Here is an 18,985-nt window from a genome sequence, read left to right on the forward strand (position 1 = left end):
ATGCTACAATGGTCGCTATTCTCTCCAGGTGTATGGCAACAACACTAGAGAAGTTAGCACGAGCAGCTGACTCAAGGGGCGTGCGAACCCGCTTGGTGGGTTCATGCTCGCATGTGTGGGTTGTGTGAATGGGGAGCCACACGTGTGGGTTGTGTGACTTTAGTTTTGAATGGAAACCGTTAGTACTTTGTTTCAAAAATACCCTTAGACTTTCAAATTGTTTTAAAATACCCTTTTTAACTTCGAAAAGTGTTTTAAAAAATAATACTGGCTTTTCAAAATTTAAATTAATACCCTCCAATTTTTTTTCTATAAACTTTTCAAACTAACATTAAAACGTTTGTAAATAATCTACGAGATGATGATAGACGTTTTTGGCCTATATATTGATAGTAAATTTTTTTATTTTTTTTATAAAGGTAGGAGGTGTTACTATTTTAAAAATTTTATAAGGATTATTTTAGATATAGAATTAACCTTAAAAAAAAAATTGAAACTTATTTTTAAAACAAAATACTATATTTTCATCCAAAATTAAAGGAAGTATTTATTTATTTATTATTATTATTATTATTTTTTTGTTTCTAAGAGTTTAATAAAAGTATTTACAATATTAAAAAAAATTCGGAGTTGTGGTGTGGTTTTGATGGCAGCAAATCCAGTTTCGAATTTGCGTGTATTTACAGTACAATCGTGATCACGGAAAGCCCGTTCCACATCAGCCGACGTGGCAAATCATGGGTCTTCCCGTAATTCCAACGCATCACATTCCACACGTGGAGACTATATACAACGTGGAAGAAAAAGAAGCTGCACAGCATCCAAATACTCCTCACCGCACCTTACAAAAACCGAACTCATTACATTTACATTGAAACCAAAGTAAGAAAAAGGGAAAAAGTGCATATAAAAGGCAAGAAAACTGGAAAAAGACAAAAAACGGAGAGAGCATCAATGTGGACCATACCCCACGGAAACTACCATACACAGGAGTAGACCCGTCGGCGATCCAACGGCAACAATTGGCGGATCAAGATCCAGAGGACGCCATTAATGAATAGCCGATTCTTGATCGATGTTATTTTACGTAATCGTAATCCCTTCTCTTTCGCTTTCATTTTCTGTTTCTTTCTCTCTCTCTCTCTCTCTCACTGGAGCTTCAGTTGTTTCTCTTTCTATTTCTATATATTTCTCTGTTTCAAACTTCTCTGGGCTGTGTAATGTTTTGAAGCAGATCGGGGTGCGGGCTTTGACTCGGCCGTGATCGAGTGAGCGACTGGGGGGAATTTACGGATGGGGCAGTGTTATGGCAAGACTATTCCGACTACTGACAATCACGTCGCTCCAACCACTATTACCACCACAGCGTCTCCGACTTCTGCTACTAGGTACGGTGGTGATCCGTCGCATTTCACCTCCGGGAGTGCAGGTGGCAATGGCGTAGTAAATGTGAACACTACTACGCCGGTAACACCGGCGAGGACTTCGTATCCCAGTCCATGGCCGAGCCCGTATCCTCACGGAGTTAGTGGTAGTCCTCTGCCTATCGGTGTTTCGCCGTCGCCGGCTAGGGCTTCGACGCCGGGGAGGTTTTTCAAGAGGAAGTTTGCTCCGCCGTCGCCAGCCAAGCACATCAAGGCCTCGTTGGCGAAGCGGTTTGGGTATACGAAGCCCAAGGAGGGCCCAATTTCGGAGGAGAGGGGGACGGAGCCGGAGCATTTTCTGGATAAAAGCTTTGGATATGGGAGGAATTTTGGGGCAAAGTACGAGCTGGGGAAGGAGGTTGGGAAAGGTCATTTTGGTCACACTTGCTCTGCTAAGGGGAAGAAAGGTGAGCTCAAAGATAAACCAGTGGCCGTCAAGATCATCTCTAAAGCCAAGGTATTTAACAGTGATGTTACATGTTTTCTTTAAATTCCTTATTTCATTCACTTTGATTTGCTTTCTTACCTTCATTTTCCTGCTGTTTTCTGCATTATAGGATTGATTTTGAAGTAATTTTATGCAACTTCTGTATCACTTGTTTCTGTTTCGGAATTGGGTATGGGTTCCGTCAATTATATATACCTATATGGTGTTTAGTTTTTTGTGTTGGGTCCAAATGTACTTTCCATTCTGTAATCAGAAAGTTTTTCTCTCTCTGATTTCTTTATGCTTTGTGGTTGGTGGTGTTGGAGAGGGTGGAGGATTGCTATTGTGACCTATCTAGGATTTAATATCGTACAAGTTACTTGACAACCAAATATAGTAAATATAGTAGAGTATGAACAGTTGTATTCTAAGAATTGTCGAGGTGCGCATAAGGCTGTTCAGAATAGTCAAGGTGCGTACAGGGCTGTTTAGACAGACATGGATAAAAAAGAAATTGGAGTTTGGATTTGTCATATGTGACATGCAAATTTTTGCTAAGATTTGCTTTTCTGGACCAAACATGATCTCCTCTACTCCTTGATGGGTAGGCTATGTCCTGGATCTTATAGTTGGTGAATAATCCACTGATTCTGTGCCCATATTTCAAAGAAATCAAGTTTCACCTGGGCATTGACAAATTTAGTTGAGAATTTTGGGAGTTTGCACATTTCACGTAGGTTGATGGGTTTCTTGTGCCAATTGTGACAGTTAATACAATATGAGGCTTGTTACGTCGAATAAAAGAAAATGTTAGTTTCCTAAATGTTTGGAAGGGACCTTATTCATTGGTGGCCCTACCAGGGTCGAATAAAAGACTTGCTTTTCTAGATGGGTTTTTTCTTTTCCAGGGTCCCAGGTTGTTCTTTGGTGGCCCTCGTCTTGGCCTTTTCTTATATAATCCTCGTTGCTTATCAAGAAAAGAAAAAGTTAAAAACAGATAAGAAAATTCTGTCATCATAGTTTTGTGCTTGCGGAGTCTCCACAAAAATATTCTCTTGGTGACATTATGGCAACTTCTGCAACCCCTTAAGTGAAGGTGGATGGCATGCTAAGTGCGTTGGTGAGATTGCCTCCCTCTATGTTAATTCTTTTGACTGAGTTTCATTCTTGATGTTCTCTTATGATTAGCGATTGCACTGCATGGGCAGGTATTTAGTGTCCACTGTAAGAGACTGAGTGTCTGACTTTGCCTCGAGTACACTGATCAAAAGCTCTTCCATTGTCTTTGAGTCTCTTTAGTAGTCTCCTACATAGTCCATTAGTCCTGCATATACTTCCACTGAAAAATTGAAACATCTACAGCCAATGTTTGTACCATTTTCAACATGGTATCACCGTCATATGTCATTGGGATCTTATTTTATTCAGCTTATAGGTGGTAGAATTATATATTCTACTTAATTTGCAGCATAACTAGTTTGGATAAAGTCCTTTTGAATATTAAATTAACATGCGTTTTCATTTGCAAAGTTTGCTTGTGCTGAAGTTTCCACATGCATAATTGGCTACTTAGTACAAGTTCTCCCTGGAGGAGGGTGCATTTGACTACCATATGTTATTATCTCTATTGAATCTTCCTTTAATTGAAGAAGTCCATCCTTTAATATTTATCTTTTCTAGCTGGTTTAACCGCTAGCTGATTCATTCTTTTCATTCGGTCTAAGTGAACCTATAGCTCTCTGAACGCTACAAAATTGGGGATATTACTTCATCTATCAAATCTTTCTCTGCATGCAACTTTTTCTTCTGGTTCGTTGATTGCATTTCCTATAATTGTGTCTCAAAAGATACATTTGGCAGATGACAACGGCAATTTCAATTGAAGATGTTCGGAGAGAGGTGAAAATTTTGAAGTCTTTATCTGGGCATAATAACCTTATAACATTTCTTGATGCATGTGAGGATGCCAATAACGTCTACATAGTCATGGAGTATGTCTTTCTTCTTTCTTCTTTTCTTTTATTCTGGATCTGAAAAATGACACCATGACAATTCAGCATATACACTACGTGATTAATGTCACAATTTTTATTTTACGTTCTTGGATCTATCTGGCTATACAACATTGCATGCTTTCTCCTACCACAGGTCTTGATGAATTCAACTTGAAATTTGTGAATTTAGATTATCTTGTTTCTTAAACGTGCAATAAAGGAGGAATCATGTAGCGTTTTCTTTTGTTATTAGTTACAGTTTAGTCTGAATTGAATGAGTTTGGACCGTCCTATATTGCAAATGAGCTACAGAATAATAAAACAAGGGTAAGATTGAGGGATTTAATATGGGAAAGGAATCTTGTCAGCATTCTCACCTTCAGTTTGCTACCCTTTTTCTCCAAGTCAGGAAAGCTCCTTTGTTAATCTTAACGGCTTTTTGTCCTTTGAAGCTATCACAGGTCTTAAGACTAACGAAGGGTAAAAGAAAATTGGTGACCCTTGGAAGGTTGTTAACCAACTGCCTTCTCCTTATCTAGTGCTCTCCCTTTGGGGGTAATCCGAAGTGTATATCTTTTCGGAATCCTGTGGAAAAGGTGAAAAAGGATTAGGGTTCTTGGAGGTCTTAAGTGGCATCTCTAGTTATTTCATGTCTTTTATTTGGATACCCGTTTTGGTTAGTAAGGTTATTGAGAAGATGTTAAAGGTATATTTTGTGGGGAGGGGTCAATCCTGTTTGTTGGGATTGGTCTCAAAACCTTTGGCCTTGGACGGTTTAGTTATTGGGAATAATCTGAGAGATATTGAGATGTTATAGGCTTGTTGTGGTGTTTTTTATTTGAGCCTAATGCTTAGGATTGTTGAGTAGATATTGTATTCATCTTTTGAGGGGTACAGTGCATGGTTGTAAGGGCGTTGACTAAAAACCTTTGGCTAGTTTCTCAACTTGCTATTGATTTATGAAATGTCTTGTTGGAGACGGATCTAAGATTTATATTTTGTAGGATCAGTGGGCTTGGGTCTCTCTTTGTGCTTTATTTCCTCGTCTCCATCACCTATCTGACCAGAAGTTTCACTCGATGGCTTTTGTGTTGTTCTTTGACCTTCTTTGCATTATGTGGGTTTTCACGGGCTTTTGTCTGACAAAAAGACTAACGGAAGCGTTGGCCCTGCCTTTTGTTCTTTTTAACCTTCAGGCGTGCCTGGGGAGGAGATGTTAGAGTCTAGATTCCTACTTGTTCGAGGGGTTTCTCATATTGTTCTTTCTTTCATATTTTGATACCCTGGTGCCTTTGCCTTATCTAAGGAAGAGTAAAATCCCAAGTAGGACAAATGCTTGTGGCAAGTTTTGCATGAAAGATTTAATACCTTGGATATGATTCAGAGACGGTGTACTGTAGTGTTGGGCCCTCAATGGTGTGAATTCTTTGTGGGAGGCTTAACGATCATATTGATCATTTGCTGTGGAGGTGCCCGTTTGCATATTCCCTTTGGAGAAAATGGTCGAGTACATTTGGCTTATGTTTGGATCATGGTACGGAGTTCAGTCCCATATCAAGGAGGTGCTCTTGAAATAATACCCCTTTTGGGATAAAGGAAGAGATTTGTTGCAGTATTGTTTCTATCTTGGGTGGGGGATTTGGCTTGAGAAGAGTAGGCCAATTTTTAGGATGGTCGAGAAATCTTGAGAGGAGATATGAGAGGTTGTTAGTGGGTATAACGTGTCATTATCAGTGTCTATTACCCTACCTTTTGTTATTATGAGCTTAGTTGGTTTGGAGTCTGTTTTTTTAGTTAGCGTTTGGATTTCTTTTTTGTGGGCTTGTTTTTTTATTTTATTTTTTGTATGTTCTTCTACATTCATTCATTCCTCCTAATGAAAGCTTGGTTTCTTACCAAATAAAAAATAAAAACATAAAACATTTCAGGTTTTTTTGGGAGTTCAGTTTCTGCAGATATTTTAATTCAATTTGAAGTTATCCTGTTTATCGTTACTTTTAGGTTATGTGAAGGTGGGGAACTTCTGGACAGAATCTTGTCAAGGTATTTTATTTGTACAACCACATTATGTTATCATTGACTGATTTGATTTATACTAAAGTATTTCCCTCATTGTAGAGGAGGAAGATACACAGAAGAAGATGCCAAAAATATAGTCGTTCAGATTTTAAGTGTAGTTGCATTTTGTCATCTTCAAGGCGTTGTGCACCGCGACTTAAAGCCTGAGGTCTTTTCCTTCTTTCTGTTGATTTGCGTTTTGATTTTCTTATAAAAATTTTAATTTTCTACATGTTTTTGTTTTCAAACAATTTTTTTTTTTCAATTAAATTCTAGAAAACTTCCGTCATAGTACCCTTTCCTCTCACTTTTTGGTTCTGTGCTGCGAAGATGAGTTGGTACTTTCCATGCAAGATCTAGGTTCTTAGCTTACAACTCTTGATATGACATCATTTCAAAGAAAGAAATCATATATGTGTGTGTTTCTGTGTTACTTTTACGTATAAATGTATCGTACTTTATTTCATGCAATTCGAGAGAGCTTCTTGATGATTACCTCCCTGAAAGAAAAGAAAAAGGTCGTTCCTTCTGGTCATGTTGTACCTCCCCTTTGTTTCTTATGTTGTTTTCTCTTTTCTCAATACTCTGCAGAATTTCCTATTTACTTCTAGACGTGAAGATGCTGATATGAAGCTCATTGACTTTGGTCTTTCGGACTTTGTTAAACCAGGTAACAAATAGATCATCTAATTGTTTATTATTTTTTTTATAAAAGATAATTTCATTGATGATTGAAATTTACAAAAAGGGACGTAATATCCATGAGCTTTACAAAAGACCTCAATTTGCAATGATGGAGGTATAACCCTTGGAAGTAAAGATATTAAAGAGTTTACATCAAGATATAGCTTGGTAAACAATATTGTTGAAAAGTTTTGTATAAGTCTGTTTTTTTTTTTTATGGTTGTTTTTAAAATGATAAAAAAACAAGCATTTATTAGAGGAAAAAGAGTGAAAAAAGTACTAACAGGATGAAAGGAAGTCAAACAAGAGAAGCTAAGCTAAAAAAACTATCTAAGAGATAAAAAGAAAAGTCTTTATTCATGGATGCCCAAACAGAAACATGAAAGCTCACAAGAGACCAACTCGGCAACTCCTAAAAATTCTTTTGTCCTCTCAGCGAAATGCTGCACATTCACTTGCGAGCCACAAAAATGCCCCTTCTCACGAAAGGAGTGAAGAATCAACAACCTGTGCCCCACTAAATACTTTTCACAATAAAAGGAGAGATGAGTGAGGAATTTCTTCTCCATCCTTCCTTTTGCAAGAACGAAAGGTCGTTCCTGGCAAGCAACAGTGTGTCATTTTCTATGTTTCGCTGTGACATCTTGTGACAAAACCTTTTTGTAATTATCCATTAAGTCTCCTTTTACTTGATAGGAATTACTTGGGCTCTCTTTTTGTATACCTTTGTATTCTTTCATTTGTTCTCCATGAACGTCTTTTTTTTTTTTTTTTTTTTTTTTCGAAAAGCAGAAACAAATGTTAAGGTCTTTCATCCTCGAAACTGGAAATTACTTGGTAAATAATCAAATATTCTTATGTTGTTTCTTGATAAAATTCCTTATCAGATATTTAAACAATTTTTATAGTGTAAGTTCAATAAATAGAAAAGTGCACTATGGAAATCCATAAATTATTGTGATTGACTACTGCATCAGTACTGAATGCATAGGAACAGTAAGAATTTTTATTACATCATTAGATCAATCTGTGTATCGGATGGTTCACTTCGTTCCTTTTTGTTATCCACATGCAGATGGGAGACTCAACGATATTGTTGGAAGTGCTTATTATGTTGCTCCTGAAGTGCTTCATAGATCTTACTCGTTGGAAGCCGATATATGGAGCATTGGGGTCATTACCTATATTTTATTATGTGGAAGTCGGCCATTTTGGGCTAGAACGGAATCAGGAATTTTCCGTGCAGTGTTAAGAGCAGATCCTAGTTTTGATGATTTACCGTGGTCTACAGTGTCTCCTGAGGCAAAAGACTTTGTTAAAAGGCTCCTCAACAAAGATTATAGAAAGAGAATGACTGCAGTCCAGGCGCTCTGTAAGTTTTTATTTTTTATGTCCTTGCTTCTTAGAGGCTATTGGAGGATAGACCAATGGGTTGAAAATTCGAATAATATCTGTATGTTTAAAGATTTCTTTTGTTGCTTTACTTTCCCTGTGATTGGAGGACCACATTGAAAGAGAAATTATCATTTTACTTCCATTGTTGCTTCAATATATTGCACCAAAAGAGAGAAGGNAAAAAACAGTAAATGACCCGACTTCGTGACTTGACAGGATTTAGAGGCAAATTTAGGTAGACCTCTAAGAGAAGAAGGTTTCTAAATTCTTCTTTAAATTTATAAGTTGGCAAAACTTTTCACTTTTCTTCTTTCAGGTGGTTTAATTCTTCTAAATTTCTGCCAACTCTACTATGTATGTTTAAATAATGAAAAAATATTAAAATATAAGGGACTAATTGAAATGAATACTAAAACATTAGAGACTAAAATATATATTTTTCACGTTTGAATTATGACATCTTAACTTCTATACCAAGTTCTGGAAATTTTGAACAGACTTTTTCTCTTTGCAGCTCACCCATGGTTGCGGGATGACAGTCGTCGTTTACCTTTAGATATATTGATCTATAAGTTGGTCAAGTTATACCTTCATGCTACTCCTTTCAGACGTGCCGCTATGAAGGTTAAAAAATTCTTCTCTTTTGGTTTGGTTTTTTAGTTGTTGGTTGCTGAAATTAGAAAAGATATCCGTTGTATAAGCTAAGGCCTACGCAATCATATTTTATTTTCTTAATGAAGCTTCTGTCTGGCTTGCCCTCTGTAGTCGCACTCTTGTTGTATGGGTTTGGAAAGATTTGTTTTCTGTAATTTAATCAAAGTGATTCTTTTTAACAATTACGTAGATGTTTTCTATGTGGAACTATTGTTTTAAAATCCTCCTATCATGAAATCCTTCCATCTCAGGCTCTCTCGAAAGCTTTGACAGAAAACGAACTCTTTTATCTTAGAGCTCAGTTTGCGTTGTTGGAACCGAATCAAGATGGGCGAGTTGGGCTTGATAACTTCAAAGTGGTTAGTGTGTTTCTCTTGACCCTGCTTTAGTTTTTATAGTGCAGGACCATACATTTGTTGCTCCTCCTTCCCTATATGTTTTGACTCGTAAATACCTATGCTCTAGGCTCTAATGCGGAATGCAACGGATGCTATGAGAGAGTCGAGGGTTCAGGAAATCGTAAATTTGGTATGCTTCTTTACACCTGATACTTTTTTTCGTGCTAGATAGATAAATGCAGTTATGGCTTGTATTTTTGGGTCTGCTGGTAGTTTTGAGATTAGTTGCATGTAACCTATCCAAGTCCATTACAAAAGATCAAACAAGGACGACCACAGAATTTTAGGCAAAACTAGAAGGATTGAATAGGGCTAACAATGGAATAAGATGCTTGATTGTTGATGGTTGAAATAAGATGCTTTGTTTCAGCTGGAGCCCCTTGCCCTCAGAAGAATAGACTTTGAGGAGTTCTGTGCTGCTGCTATCAGTACGCATCAATTGGAAGCTCTTGACCGGTGGGAGCAGATAGCCTGTGTGGCCTTTGAGCATTTCGAGCGCGAGGGCAACCGGGTGATATCGGTTGAAGAATTAGCAAGGGTTCGTTCAATGCTCTACTCTTTTAAAATCATGCATACATAAATGTGATGTGAACATGCTTTCTCAAGTCAAATGGTTGTTACAATATTGTGTGTGTAAATGCAGGAATTAAACCTTGGTTCTTCAGCATACTCCATTCTTAAAGAGTGGATTCGCGGAGATGGAAAGCTTAGTTTTCTTGGGTATACAAAGTTTTTACATGGTGTCACCCTACGTAGCTCAAATACAAGACACAATTAGTCTTCTTTTTCTNTGTGGTCCAAACTTATATGATCTGATCCCAATAGTTTTTTTTTTTTTTTTTTGGTTGCCTCTTTTGAGGGTTGGAAATGTGTATAAAATTGGATGTTTTAGTGAAAGCTCTTTTTCTTGATGAGGTCTCATAATGTCATCTAAAGCTATCATCCAATTTTACATTCATGTGTGGATTTAATATAATAAACTTGACGATCGTAGAATAAGTTATTAACTTATTAGAAAGATTATTAGAAAGATTGTTAGTGGTTTTTAACTTGAAGAAAAAGTTTAGAAAACTAATAAGTGTTTCTACTATAAATAATCTAACTATAAATATTCATTAGGTTATGATCTTTGAAAGCTACGAGTGTTTAGGGTTCCTTTATTCAAAAGCTCTCTTCTTAAATTCTTCATGCATTAGTTGTTTGTTTCGACATATTTCGATCGTGCCACATTCAACAACACTTTAAGGGTTTTGGCCTATCTACACTTCCTAGACCACAATTGACATACCAAAGTTAAAAATGTTTCCAACATTAGAGGATCAACCATAGGCTCCGCTTTCCCTATGGTGCTGCCAATGGGTCCACATGACCTATTGAACGAACTTGAGTGAGGAGATTCTTGTACTCTCCTATTTCTCTATCCCCAAATGAGCCGATCTCATCGTGCCACAACTCTTCTATTAGTTTAGTTATGTCTATTGTATTTCAAAATGAGTGTCAATAGTTTATGCAATATTTAAAGAACATAAAATATAAACAAGTCTTCATAAAAGCATACCAAGCCGTGACAAGGTGTTTTATCATAATTCTTTTCAACACTAATCAAAGGGAAATTACAAAAGGACATGATGAATGATGACAGAAGTGAAAGCAGGACAACGCCAGAAAAGAAATAATGCATGTAACAAGAAGAACACAAGGGATGGCCTGAAAGCATGCATTAAAGACAGTGTATGAAAGAGTTATTATTGCTCTGTGAATACATTGACATAAATGGAACCAACTTAAACGTGGTGCTCATGCACACTCAATACCCATCTTTGGATACTCAAAACCCATCTTTGGATACTCAAAACCCATCTTTGGATACTCATTACCCATCTTTGGACCTCTCAACACCTTTGTTGTCTCTGTCCTCTTGTGTCTCCCCTTCCTTAAATGCAGTCCAAACGATGTCTCCATTCACCAAATAAATACACAAACAAATAATAATAATAATTAAGAACAATATGGTTGATAAACAAATTCAAATTTCTAATCATTTAGACCGTAATGAGGTAAAAGATGAGGTAAAAGATAAAATGCATGACTTATTTAAGTTTCGGGTGGTGTACCAACCTCTTTTTGTAAGGTAAGATTGATAAGAAAACCATAGTTTAGCTAAAATCCGCGGGTCACATACTTCCATCTCAAATATGTATGTATTTACCACGGAACATTTATTCACGAGCATTCCACACATTCGGCTAATAATGAGCTAAAAATTGATGTTCAAGTGACATACTCACCTTTTTTCACGTTTCACGTATATTGGTCAAGTATACTACATTCCATATATCATGAATTAATGTTGAAGCAACCTATCGATCTTTTTCACACACATCAATCAAGTGCATCTTATAATCGAGGAAGCCATAACTGTTTTATCACATGTATTTGTAATTCTACTGGATCAAAGTACACAACTACTCGTACAACTCTCAAGCGCATAAACAAGAAATTGCACAAAGTTTTGATTCACATCGCTTCATCCCCTTAAGTTCATTTTATGAAGCATGTGCATACCTATATTTCGATTAAATACAGACATTTATAAAGCAAAAATATGTTATAATTGACGACTCAAATTATGATGACTTGCTCTATAGCAAGGCATACCTATAGTTGACGAAGTTTTGATGCTTAGCCAAGGAAACTCACTAAACCTTAAGATGTTAGTTCTCCATAAAATCTCAAAGCCAGTCTCTAATACTAATTGAAATGACCTGACTTTTCATGTAGGGACCGATCATGGTTATTAATTAAAAAACTTTTAAAAGTTAAAACAAAAAAAAAAAAATTGTTTAATAGCTTGAGTGTTACACAAAACTACAATTCCAAATAATTGTGTTCGTGTATTTTAGTCAAGTTTAAACTTCTCATTCATAGAGTCGGACAAAACCACGTGATTGTCTCTACCTTCAACAGACATCTCTTGATTTTTCTCACTTCGTTATCACTAGTAACGACTTCGAAGGCAATAAAACTCAAGGTTTTCATAATAACAGTTACGTACGTTGATGTAGAATAATTTAATTATCTTTTGTATTCTTTTTTAAAAAGCTAACAAATAATTACCTATGTCCCGACATGTATAGAAAACCTTATGATTAAAACAAAAATTTAGTAAATTAATACGCTAATTAAAATTTAAAACCAGCATCCTTTTACATTCAATTTTCATATTTTTCCTCAAAAAAGTGACAGAACAAGAAAGAAAAGCGACAGAAACAGTTCACTGTCCCAAAACATGTCTAGATCACAAGCATTAAAAAAAAAAAAAAAACATAATTAAACCATTCCATTTTTTTACATTTAACCACACATTTTCTTTCATGACAACACAAACCCTAAAAAGGGTGAAAAGGGATGATTGTAACCAACCAACCAAACAAACATAATAAAAAAATAAAAAAATAAAAACACGAGAAATTATTGGAAAAGACTGATTGAAACAAAACGGAGATAGTAACCAGACGTGTTTAGAGAGAGAAGAATTATAACGTGACAGTCTCGTTGAATAATTTTGCGGGTCAAACCCTAAAGCAAGGACCGTAGAGGTGGTGGTGTTGGTGATGGAAGGAGGTTTCTTGATCAATCAAGGCTTGAACAAACCTAAATTGGTGGATATGACAAGGAAGAGTGATGGTTCCCTTTTGATGAAACCCATATTCGTCTTCAGCTTGCTTGAGTAGCTGCAAGAACAAAGGGTGATTGAAATAGAAGAGAGGGACTATAAATCGCTGCTTCTCTTCATGTTCATGCCCAACTTTGATAGCCAAACAGCCCTTTGGGACGCTCTTGAAGCTCCCTTGGCTTCTCTCCCCACTACCCATTTGAATTTAAAGCTTGTTTGTTGATTTGGGAAGAAGATTATTGTGAGATTAATTCTCAATTACAAAAGGAAACAATGTGGGAAAGAGGAGGACAATTATTAGAGGCATCAATGCCTCTACACACCAACTTCTTGCTTCCTTTTCATTTTCTCAACCTCAAACGTTAAAACAATACAAACTAAATTCAATTTTTGTTTTTTTGTTTTTTTTTTCTAATTTTAGCCTAAATTAATTAATTAAAAAAATTCAAAGGCATGTTTTGTTGTGAGTTAGACTATGAGATGCTTGTGATATAATATGGATTTTGTTATGGCTTCATGATGCATGATACCTTTATATGATATGTTATGCACGCTATGTTAGCATGTTCACTTAAGGTTTATAAAACACGGTTAAACCACATGTTATTCAAGAAAGTTATATTTATAAAAGAATGGAGGTATGACCTGCATCATATGTATACACCATGATCTAAAGCCTATGGGGACCTCATATATCTTGTGTGTTATGTGTGATACTTCTCCATTATAACTAGTATGGACGTGTACTCTATGTTATTATGCACTCTCCTTTTTCTCTATGGCTTTTTTTAACAATGTGAGTGTACGCTTGTCGTCGAAGGATAGGTCTAGAGAGTATGCATATGAGCCCGCTTGGGAGTCCATGTGTGCGTACGTTGGCTGTGTGTATAGAAGTAATGCACATTCAATCGGCCCGGACTAGAAAGTGAGACCATGACCATGATAATGATGAAAGGATAGGCCCCAGCATGATTGTGTGTGATTGTATTTCATGACCCAATAGTGGGGCTACTTACTCAGTATTTTTAAATAATTGAGCCACATGCTACTTCTTTTTTCAGGTAAAGGTAGGACACCCATGTACATATGATGACGTTGCTATGAAGGCCATGGAATCGAAGCCAGGGTAGTTACATTTCTATTTAAGTTGTAGTCCTTAAGTTAGATTAGAGCGTTTTCATTATTCTAAACTTATTGTTATTCCGTATTCGTTTCTTTCCATCGATGTTTACTCTTCTTTTACATGGATTCTGCAAACATTTAAGTCCACGACGCTATTTATAAAACAAATTAAACAACAAAATATAATCTATATATAAAGGGAGTCGTTGGAGCGTCACTTGATTGATCGATATTTGATGAACTCATTTAAGTGCACGAGACTCTAATTGCACTATATTTGATATGTAGGGCTGTTTTACAATGAAATCTATGTTGAATTTTCTTGAAAGCATGAATGGATGGATAAACATGTACTTAGAACCTAAATAAATAAGGCTAAATATCATGTATGTTTAGGATTAAAATTGCATAGCCAGGAAAGTTTACCATGCCCTTACAAATGACTATGAGTACTCTTATGAGATATGATTGTTTGTATACTATGCATTGACGATTAAAACTCCAAATAAGTGTTAATCGCGAACTCATTCTAATCGATGAGGGTCTGCGTAGTGTAGATTTAAGGTCACTACCTAAGACTTGAGTAATAATGTAAAGATTACTAAGGAAGCAAAATTGCGCTCGAAAGTGAACTAGATAGGTATGGGTCCACATTGCTACTTCTGATGAGATGAGTTGGTAAAGTGTCTGTTTTCAAAGATGATTGAAATCTTAGATGTCTTAGGACAACGTTAGGTAGGCTAAGATAATTGAGATCTAAATGTCGGATGTCTTTAGGTACCTTAAGTTCACAAGGGTCGGTTCCATTTTGACTTGGTGACATATGGTTCCTAATAGTGAGACAACCAACGAACTACTATTATTAGTTTTATCTCGACTATGTCAAATAATGTCGCGCCTCAAAGACTTATGATGAATGCAAGAAGATCAAACCAAGGCAAGGGATAGTTAAATATATGGCCAAATAGTACTAAGAAGATCCTCGTGGGATTAAAGTAGAATCCCACCTCGATGAGTTGGCATGTAAGCCTATTATTCAAGTAGATTCATTTAAATATTCCAACGTGAATATGTCACATTAATAATTAAAATCTCATACAACTCAAAATTCTTGATTTCAACTTTCTAGGGAACTACTTGAAACTAGCCGCAATCAAAGTAGTTGGGAGTGGCAAAAGTAGAATTTTAAACTGTAAATGTAATAGGGGTGTCACGTGTAAGAGGAAAAATAATATTTAACAATCCACCTCCTTGGGAGCCTAGCGTCTTTATTGGCACACCGCCTAGTATCTGACTCTGATACCATTTGTAACAGCTCAAGTCCACCGCGAACAAATATTGTCCTTTTTGACCCATTACGTTTGTTAGGAATAGGTTTTCACACCCTTATAAGGAATGATTCGTTCTCCTCTCCAACCGATATGGGATCTCGCAGTATTCGTTATAAATATTAGATTTTTCTATTTTTAAGATGAATATGACTCGATATGACAGATTGAAACTTGTGTACAAGTTCTAGAGTTATGAAGGATGGGATGGAATTTGTAGGTGTCAATAGGAAGAGCAAATGCGGGGGACAACCAATAGCATATCATGAACATGTCTATACTCATATCAAGATGTGTCCTTCAACTTTTGTGGTTGTCAATCAAATCTTTATTTCATGTTGTCCTTATCTTCCTTATTTTCATCACCATTACAACTCTTTTTTTATATGCACAACTATGCTCAACGTCTAATATCTCCTTTTTTAATAATAAATGTAGATGAGTTTAGTACTAACATTACATTTATAGTATAATTAAAATAAATAAACAACAGGGGTAAAACTAATAGCAAGATCATAAGAAATTGTGCGTAAATGGTGAACAATACCATACTATTGCCTAAAATGGAGAGGTGCGGGCCGAGTATTTGGTACATGCTTAAATAAGGTGGTGGAGCTGTTCATCGACCTTGGAAGAAAGCACGGAAAAACTGGACTACACGTATTTTAAATCTAAATTATATCTAAATTATTCTAAGATTGAACAACAATCCAAGAGTGACTCTAAAATTCTTCAATCTACGCCATCAACTCTTCAAGCTATCAACTTTTGACATTAGTTTATGTCTTTCCAATTGTATCCCTCTAGGTCATGTTATAGAAGGGATCTTCTAGTAATTTTACTTGGTGGATTATTAATTGTATCGCTCAACTTGTTTTGTTTGTTATTTTCCACTTGTATTTATGGTTGAGTGGAACGTGTATTGTGGTTATTGGATTCACCTAGTTTTACTCAATAAAACTAACTTGTTTGTAGGTGTTTAAATAGTAACTTCACTTACATGTTTTGATTCAATTCATGTTTTTGAATTCGACCTAAATTCATCCCTAACGTGATTCAATTTCACCTATGTCATTCGATGTATTCAAAATATGAAATGTAGAGCTTATTTATGGGCTAATATCACCCACTTATCCTAAAATAACCCTAACTAGTGAGAAATAGTCGTAATTAGCGATAACATTAGCCAAACTGATATTCTTCAGCCTTAGGGAAGTTAAGAAAACGCGTCTAGAATAGTCTAAACCAAAAATAATGGAGCAAAACAACCAATCCAAGTCCCAATTAGAGTTGGAACGAAGCCGGTTGAGTTGCCCGAACCAACTAAAAGAAGCGGTGAGGATTCTATCCCATCACAAGTTGACATTGAGGGAAAGTGGTTGTTGAGTGTCATAATTATACTATGAAGATAGTAGGTTGTGATCCCTATATGTCGAGAGACAAGAGGCAACGACCTTCAAGAGGCGCCCATCTGGCTACGTGAGAACTGAGACAGATAAGTATCTTGATGCAACAGAGGAGAACGGTGCATTATCCAACACAAAAAAGAGTGTGCATTAAAGTCAAGTTGAAGTACAAGAAAGATTGGAGGGAATGATAGGAACATCAATGTCAAAGACAAGCCTCAAGGAGGGTTGGGTAGGGTTCAGGGTCATAATCTCAAAAGTTGAGATTTCGATATGAGTTTTCGTATGCGGCTCTGGAGTTAAGTCCTGTCTATGAAAAATGAAAGTTCACCAATTTTGGTGTCAATCAGACACCCAATGGACGTTCTATGAGGTTATATGACCGCTCTCCAAAATTACTTTTTCTCTAAAAAGATGAGATATGCCTCAAAATATACTACAAAGGGAGGCATGGTATCATCTCTCCACCACCCTAGATCATGTGGCCTAAGTGAGCTACTCGATGGTACATACGTGTGTCACAGTGTGAACGAGCATCTTAGATAACTTCTTTTAAATGAGTTTTCTTAGGACAGTGTTGGATGGGATAGATGTGTCGACATTACGCCCCAACCCCTGTGTCGAAGGTTGGAATACATACCCATTAGCCGTAAATGACTTTGCATGGACATTAGAGGCTTCATGCCTCGATAGAACTCAAATGAATTGATGTTTGGGATGCCCAACGATGTGATTGATACATGAATCGATTCTCGATAGACATGTTTGAGCAAGCTATGATGCTCGAGCCGTCTCAGAACTTGGGATGACATCATGATGTGTGGACCATGTTATTGGGAATCAAAATGAATATCGAGATGCAACGTTACATATGAATGACTTTGGCCTTGATTAGAGGCAAGGTCGACCCAGATGACTTAGCCTAATGGAGAGGGAAGTTGGCTAGATCACAGACGTTTGAACATGTACAAGCAGGCAGTATGTATAGTCAAACAAGCTTGAAATCACATGATTTGTATTCGGTCGGCGAAAGAAAACCTCGCCTAAGGTTTGACAAAGTCACAAAGGCGAGTGAAAAATGTGAATGGGACTTGAGTTACGCTTAAGACTTATTTTTTCTTGAAATCTACATGATTTGCATATAAATAACTTTGGCCTAGATTAGAGGCAAGATCGACCCAAATGACTTAGCCTAATGGAGAGGGAAGTTGGCTAGATCGCAGACGATTGAACATGTACAAACAGGCTGTATGTATAGCTAAAGTTTGACAAAGTCACAAAGGCGAGTGAAAAATGTGAATGGGACTTGAGTTAGGCTTAATGCTTATTTTTTCTTATCGGATCACACCTCTTGTTTTAAGTTACTCAAGAGGCCTCATACCAATGTAGATGTATTCCTTTCCTTATAAACTCATGATCATTCCCTAAATTAACGAATCTGAGATTCACTCTCAATAATCTTCGACCCGAATAAAGTTCTAATTTTTTTTTTTTTTTTTTTGTTAAAATAAAATAGTGATAAAAAAATTAAAACCAATGATTAAAACTAATCTTCAAATTCGATGGGAGACATTTTTTGACAAGTGTTTTTCACGGAAGTTTCTAGATATTCATTGTAGATGAGGACATTTGGATCACTGAAAATGATCCATAGTCGAAGAAGAACTAAAGGTATGATTTATGGGTTTCGATTTTGGTCTAAGGCTCAAAAATAGACTATTCAAGAAAGCCGCATAAGACTAAACTAGACACTTTGTTTGGGGTTTAAATGACTTTAGAATAACCCAATAAATGAACTCTGTTGCCCATGAAATTTTAATAGAAAGCTTAATGTGAGAGAATAAGGTTATCCATGAAATTTGGTGGTCATTTGCTTATGTCAAGGGCTAAACTAAGAATAAGGGTAAAATGACCAAAATATTCCTGTAGTTAAGTATCACTAGATTATGATCCAAGTGATCTTTAAATGACATGATATTTTATAAGAAGCCTTATCTATTAGAGTTGGAATGTGAATATCTTGAAGACCTCCTGATGTACAGTGCAACATAGTCTTTTGACATAGACTACGTTGCAAAGAATGCACGAAGCCCTAGACGTACGTATTCATATTATGTCATAGGAAACGTATGAAGCCCTAGACATAGGTATGTAATCTCATCGAAGGGAACACATGAAGCCTTAGATGTAGGATTAATACTATGTCGTAGGGAACGTATGAAGCCTCAGGCATAGTTCAAGATTGAGTTGTTCACTGACCATACGACCCATAGGTTTTCTTAGAAGAATGTATAAGGGATAATAACCAAAGTAAAAGAACTTAAGATCTAAAAACCCTAGACCCAAGTTCTCAGTACAAAAATCATGCACTAAAAGGGGCTATCCCTCAAGAAAGAAGACGTTAAAAGAAGAGAGCAAG

General features: G+C 36.4%; 1 protein-coding gene across 6 annotated transcripts; it reads left to right on the forward strand.

Moving 5' to 3' along the window:
• The first annotated feature begins 839 nt into the window (after nucleotides 1-839).
• Nucleotides 840-9,818, forward strand: LOC111807593 (CDPK-related kinase 3-like). 6 transcript variants are annotated; one of them, XM_023693382.1, is made up of 12 exons: nucleotides 840-1,093; nucleotides 1,235-1,881; nucleotides 3,712-3,842; nucleotides 5,847-5,888; nucleotides 5,964-6,072; nucleotides 6,495-6,573; nucleotides 7,663-7,959; nucleotides 8,497-8,606; nucleotides 8,888-8,995; nucleotides 9,102-9,164; nucleotides 9,405-9,572; nucleotides 9,678-9,818. In XM_023693382.1, exons 2-12 carry the CDS (start codon nucleotides 1,294-1,296, stop codon nucleotides 9,810-9,812), a joined length of 1,830 nt encoding a protein of 609 aa, XP_023549150.1. In that variant the 5' UTR covers nucleotides 840-1,093; nucleotides 1,235-1,293; the 3' UTR covers nucleotides 9,813-9,818. The 6 variants fall into 6 exon arrangements, with proteins under 6 accessions (XP_023549150.1, XP_023549149.1, XP_023549148.1 ...); XM_023693381.1 differs by having other exon boundaries at nucleotides 840-1,087; XM_023693383.1 differs by lacking the exon at nucleotides 840-1,093 and adding an exon at nucleotides 1,982-2,041 and having other exon boundaries at nucleotides 1,614-1,881; nucleotides 3,699-3,842.
• Nucleotides 9,819-18,985: the final 9,167 nt, after the last annotated feature.

The sequence above is a fragment of the Cucurbita pepo genome, chromosome LG12 (assembly GCF_002806865.2).
Source record: "Cucurbita pepo subsp. pepo cultivar mu-cu-16 chromosome LG12, ASM280686v2, whole genome shotgun sequence".
NCBI classification, from domain to species: domain Eukaryota; kingdom Viridiplantae; phylum Streptophyta; class Magnoliopsida; order Cucurbitales; family Cucurbitaceae; genus Cucurbita; species Cucurbita pepo.

Bases quoted from the DNA above. Each gene is read 5' to 3' on its own strand.
- LOC111807593 (XM_023693382.1), top strand. From the start codon at position 1,294: ATGGGGCAGTGTTATGGCAAGACTATTCCGACTACTGACAATCACGTC. The intron at 1,882-3,711 runs GTATTTAACAGT...TACATTTGGCAG, and splicing joins AGATCATCTCTAAAGCCAAG to ATGACAACGGCAATTTCAAT. The intron at 9,573-9,677 runs GTTCGTTCAATG...GTGTAAATGCAG, and splicing joins CGGTTGAAGAATTAGCAAGG to GAATTAAACCTTGGTTCTTC.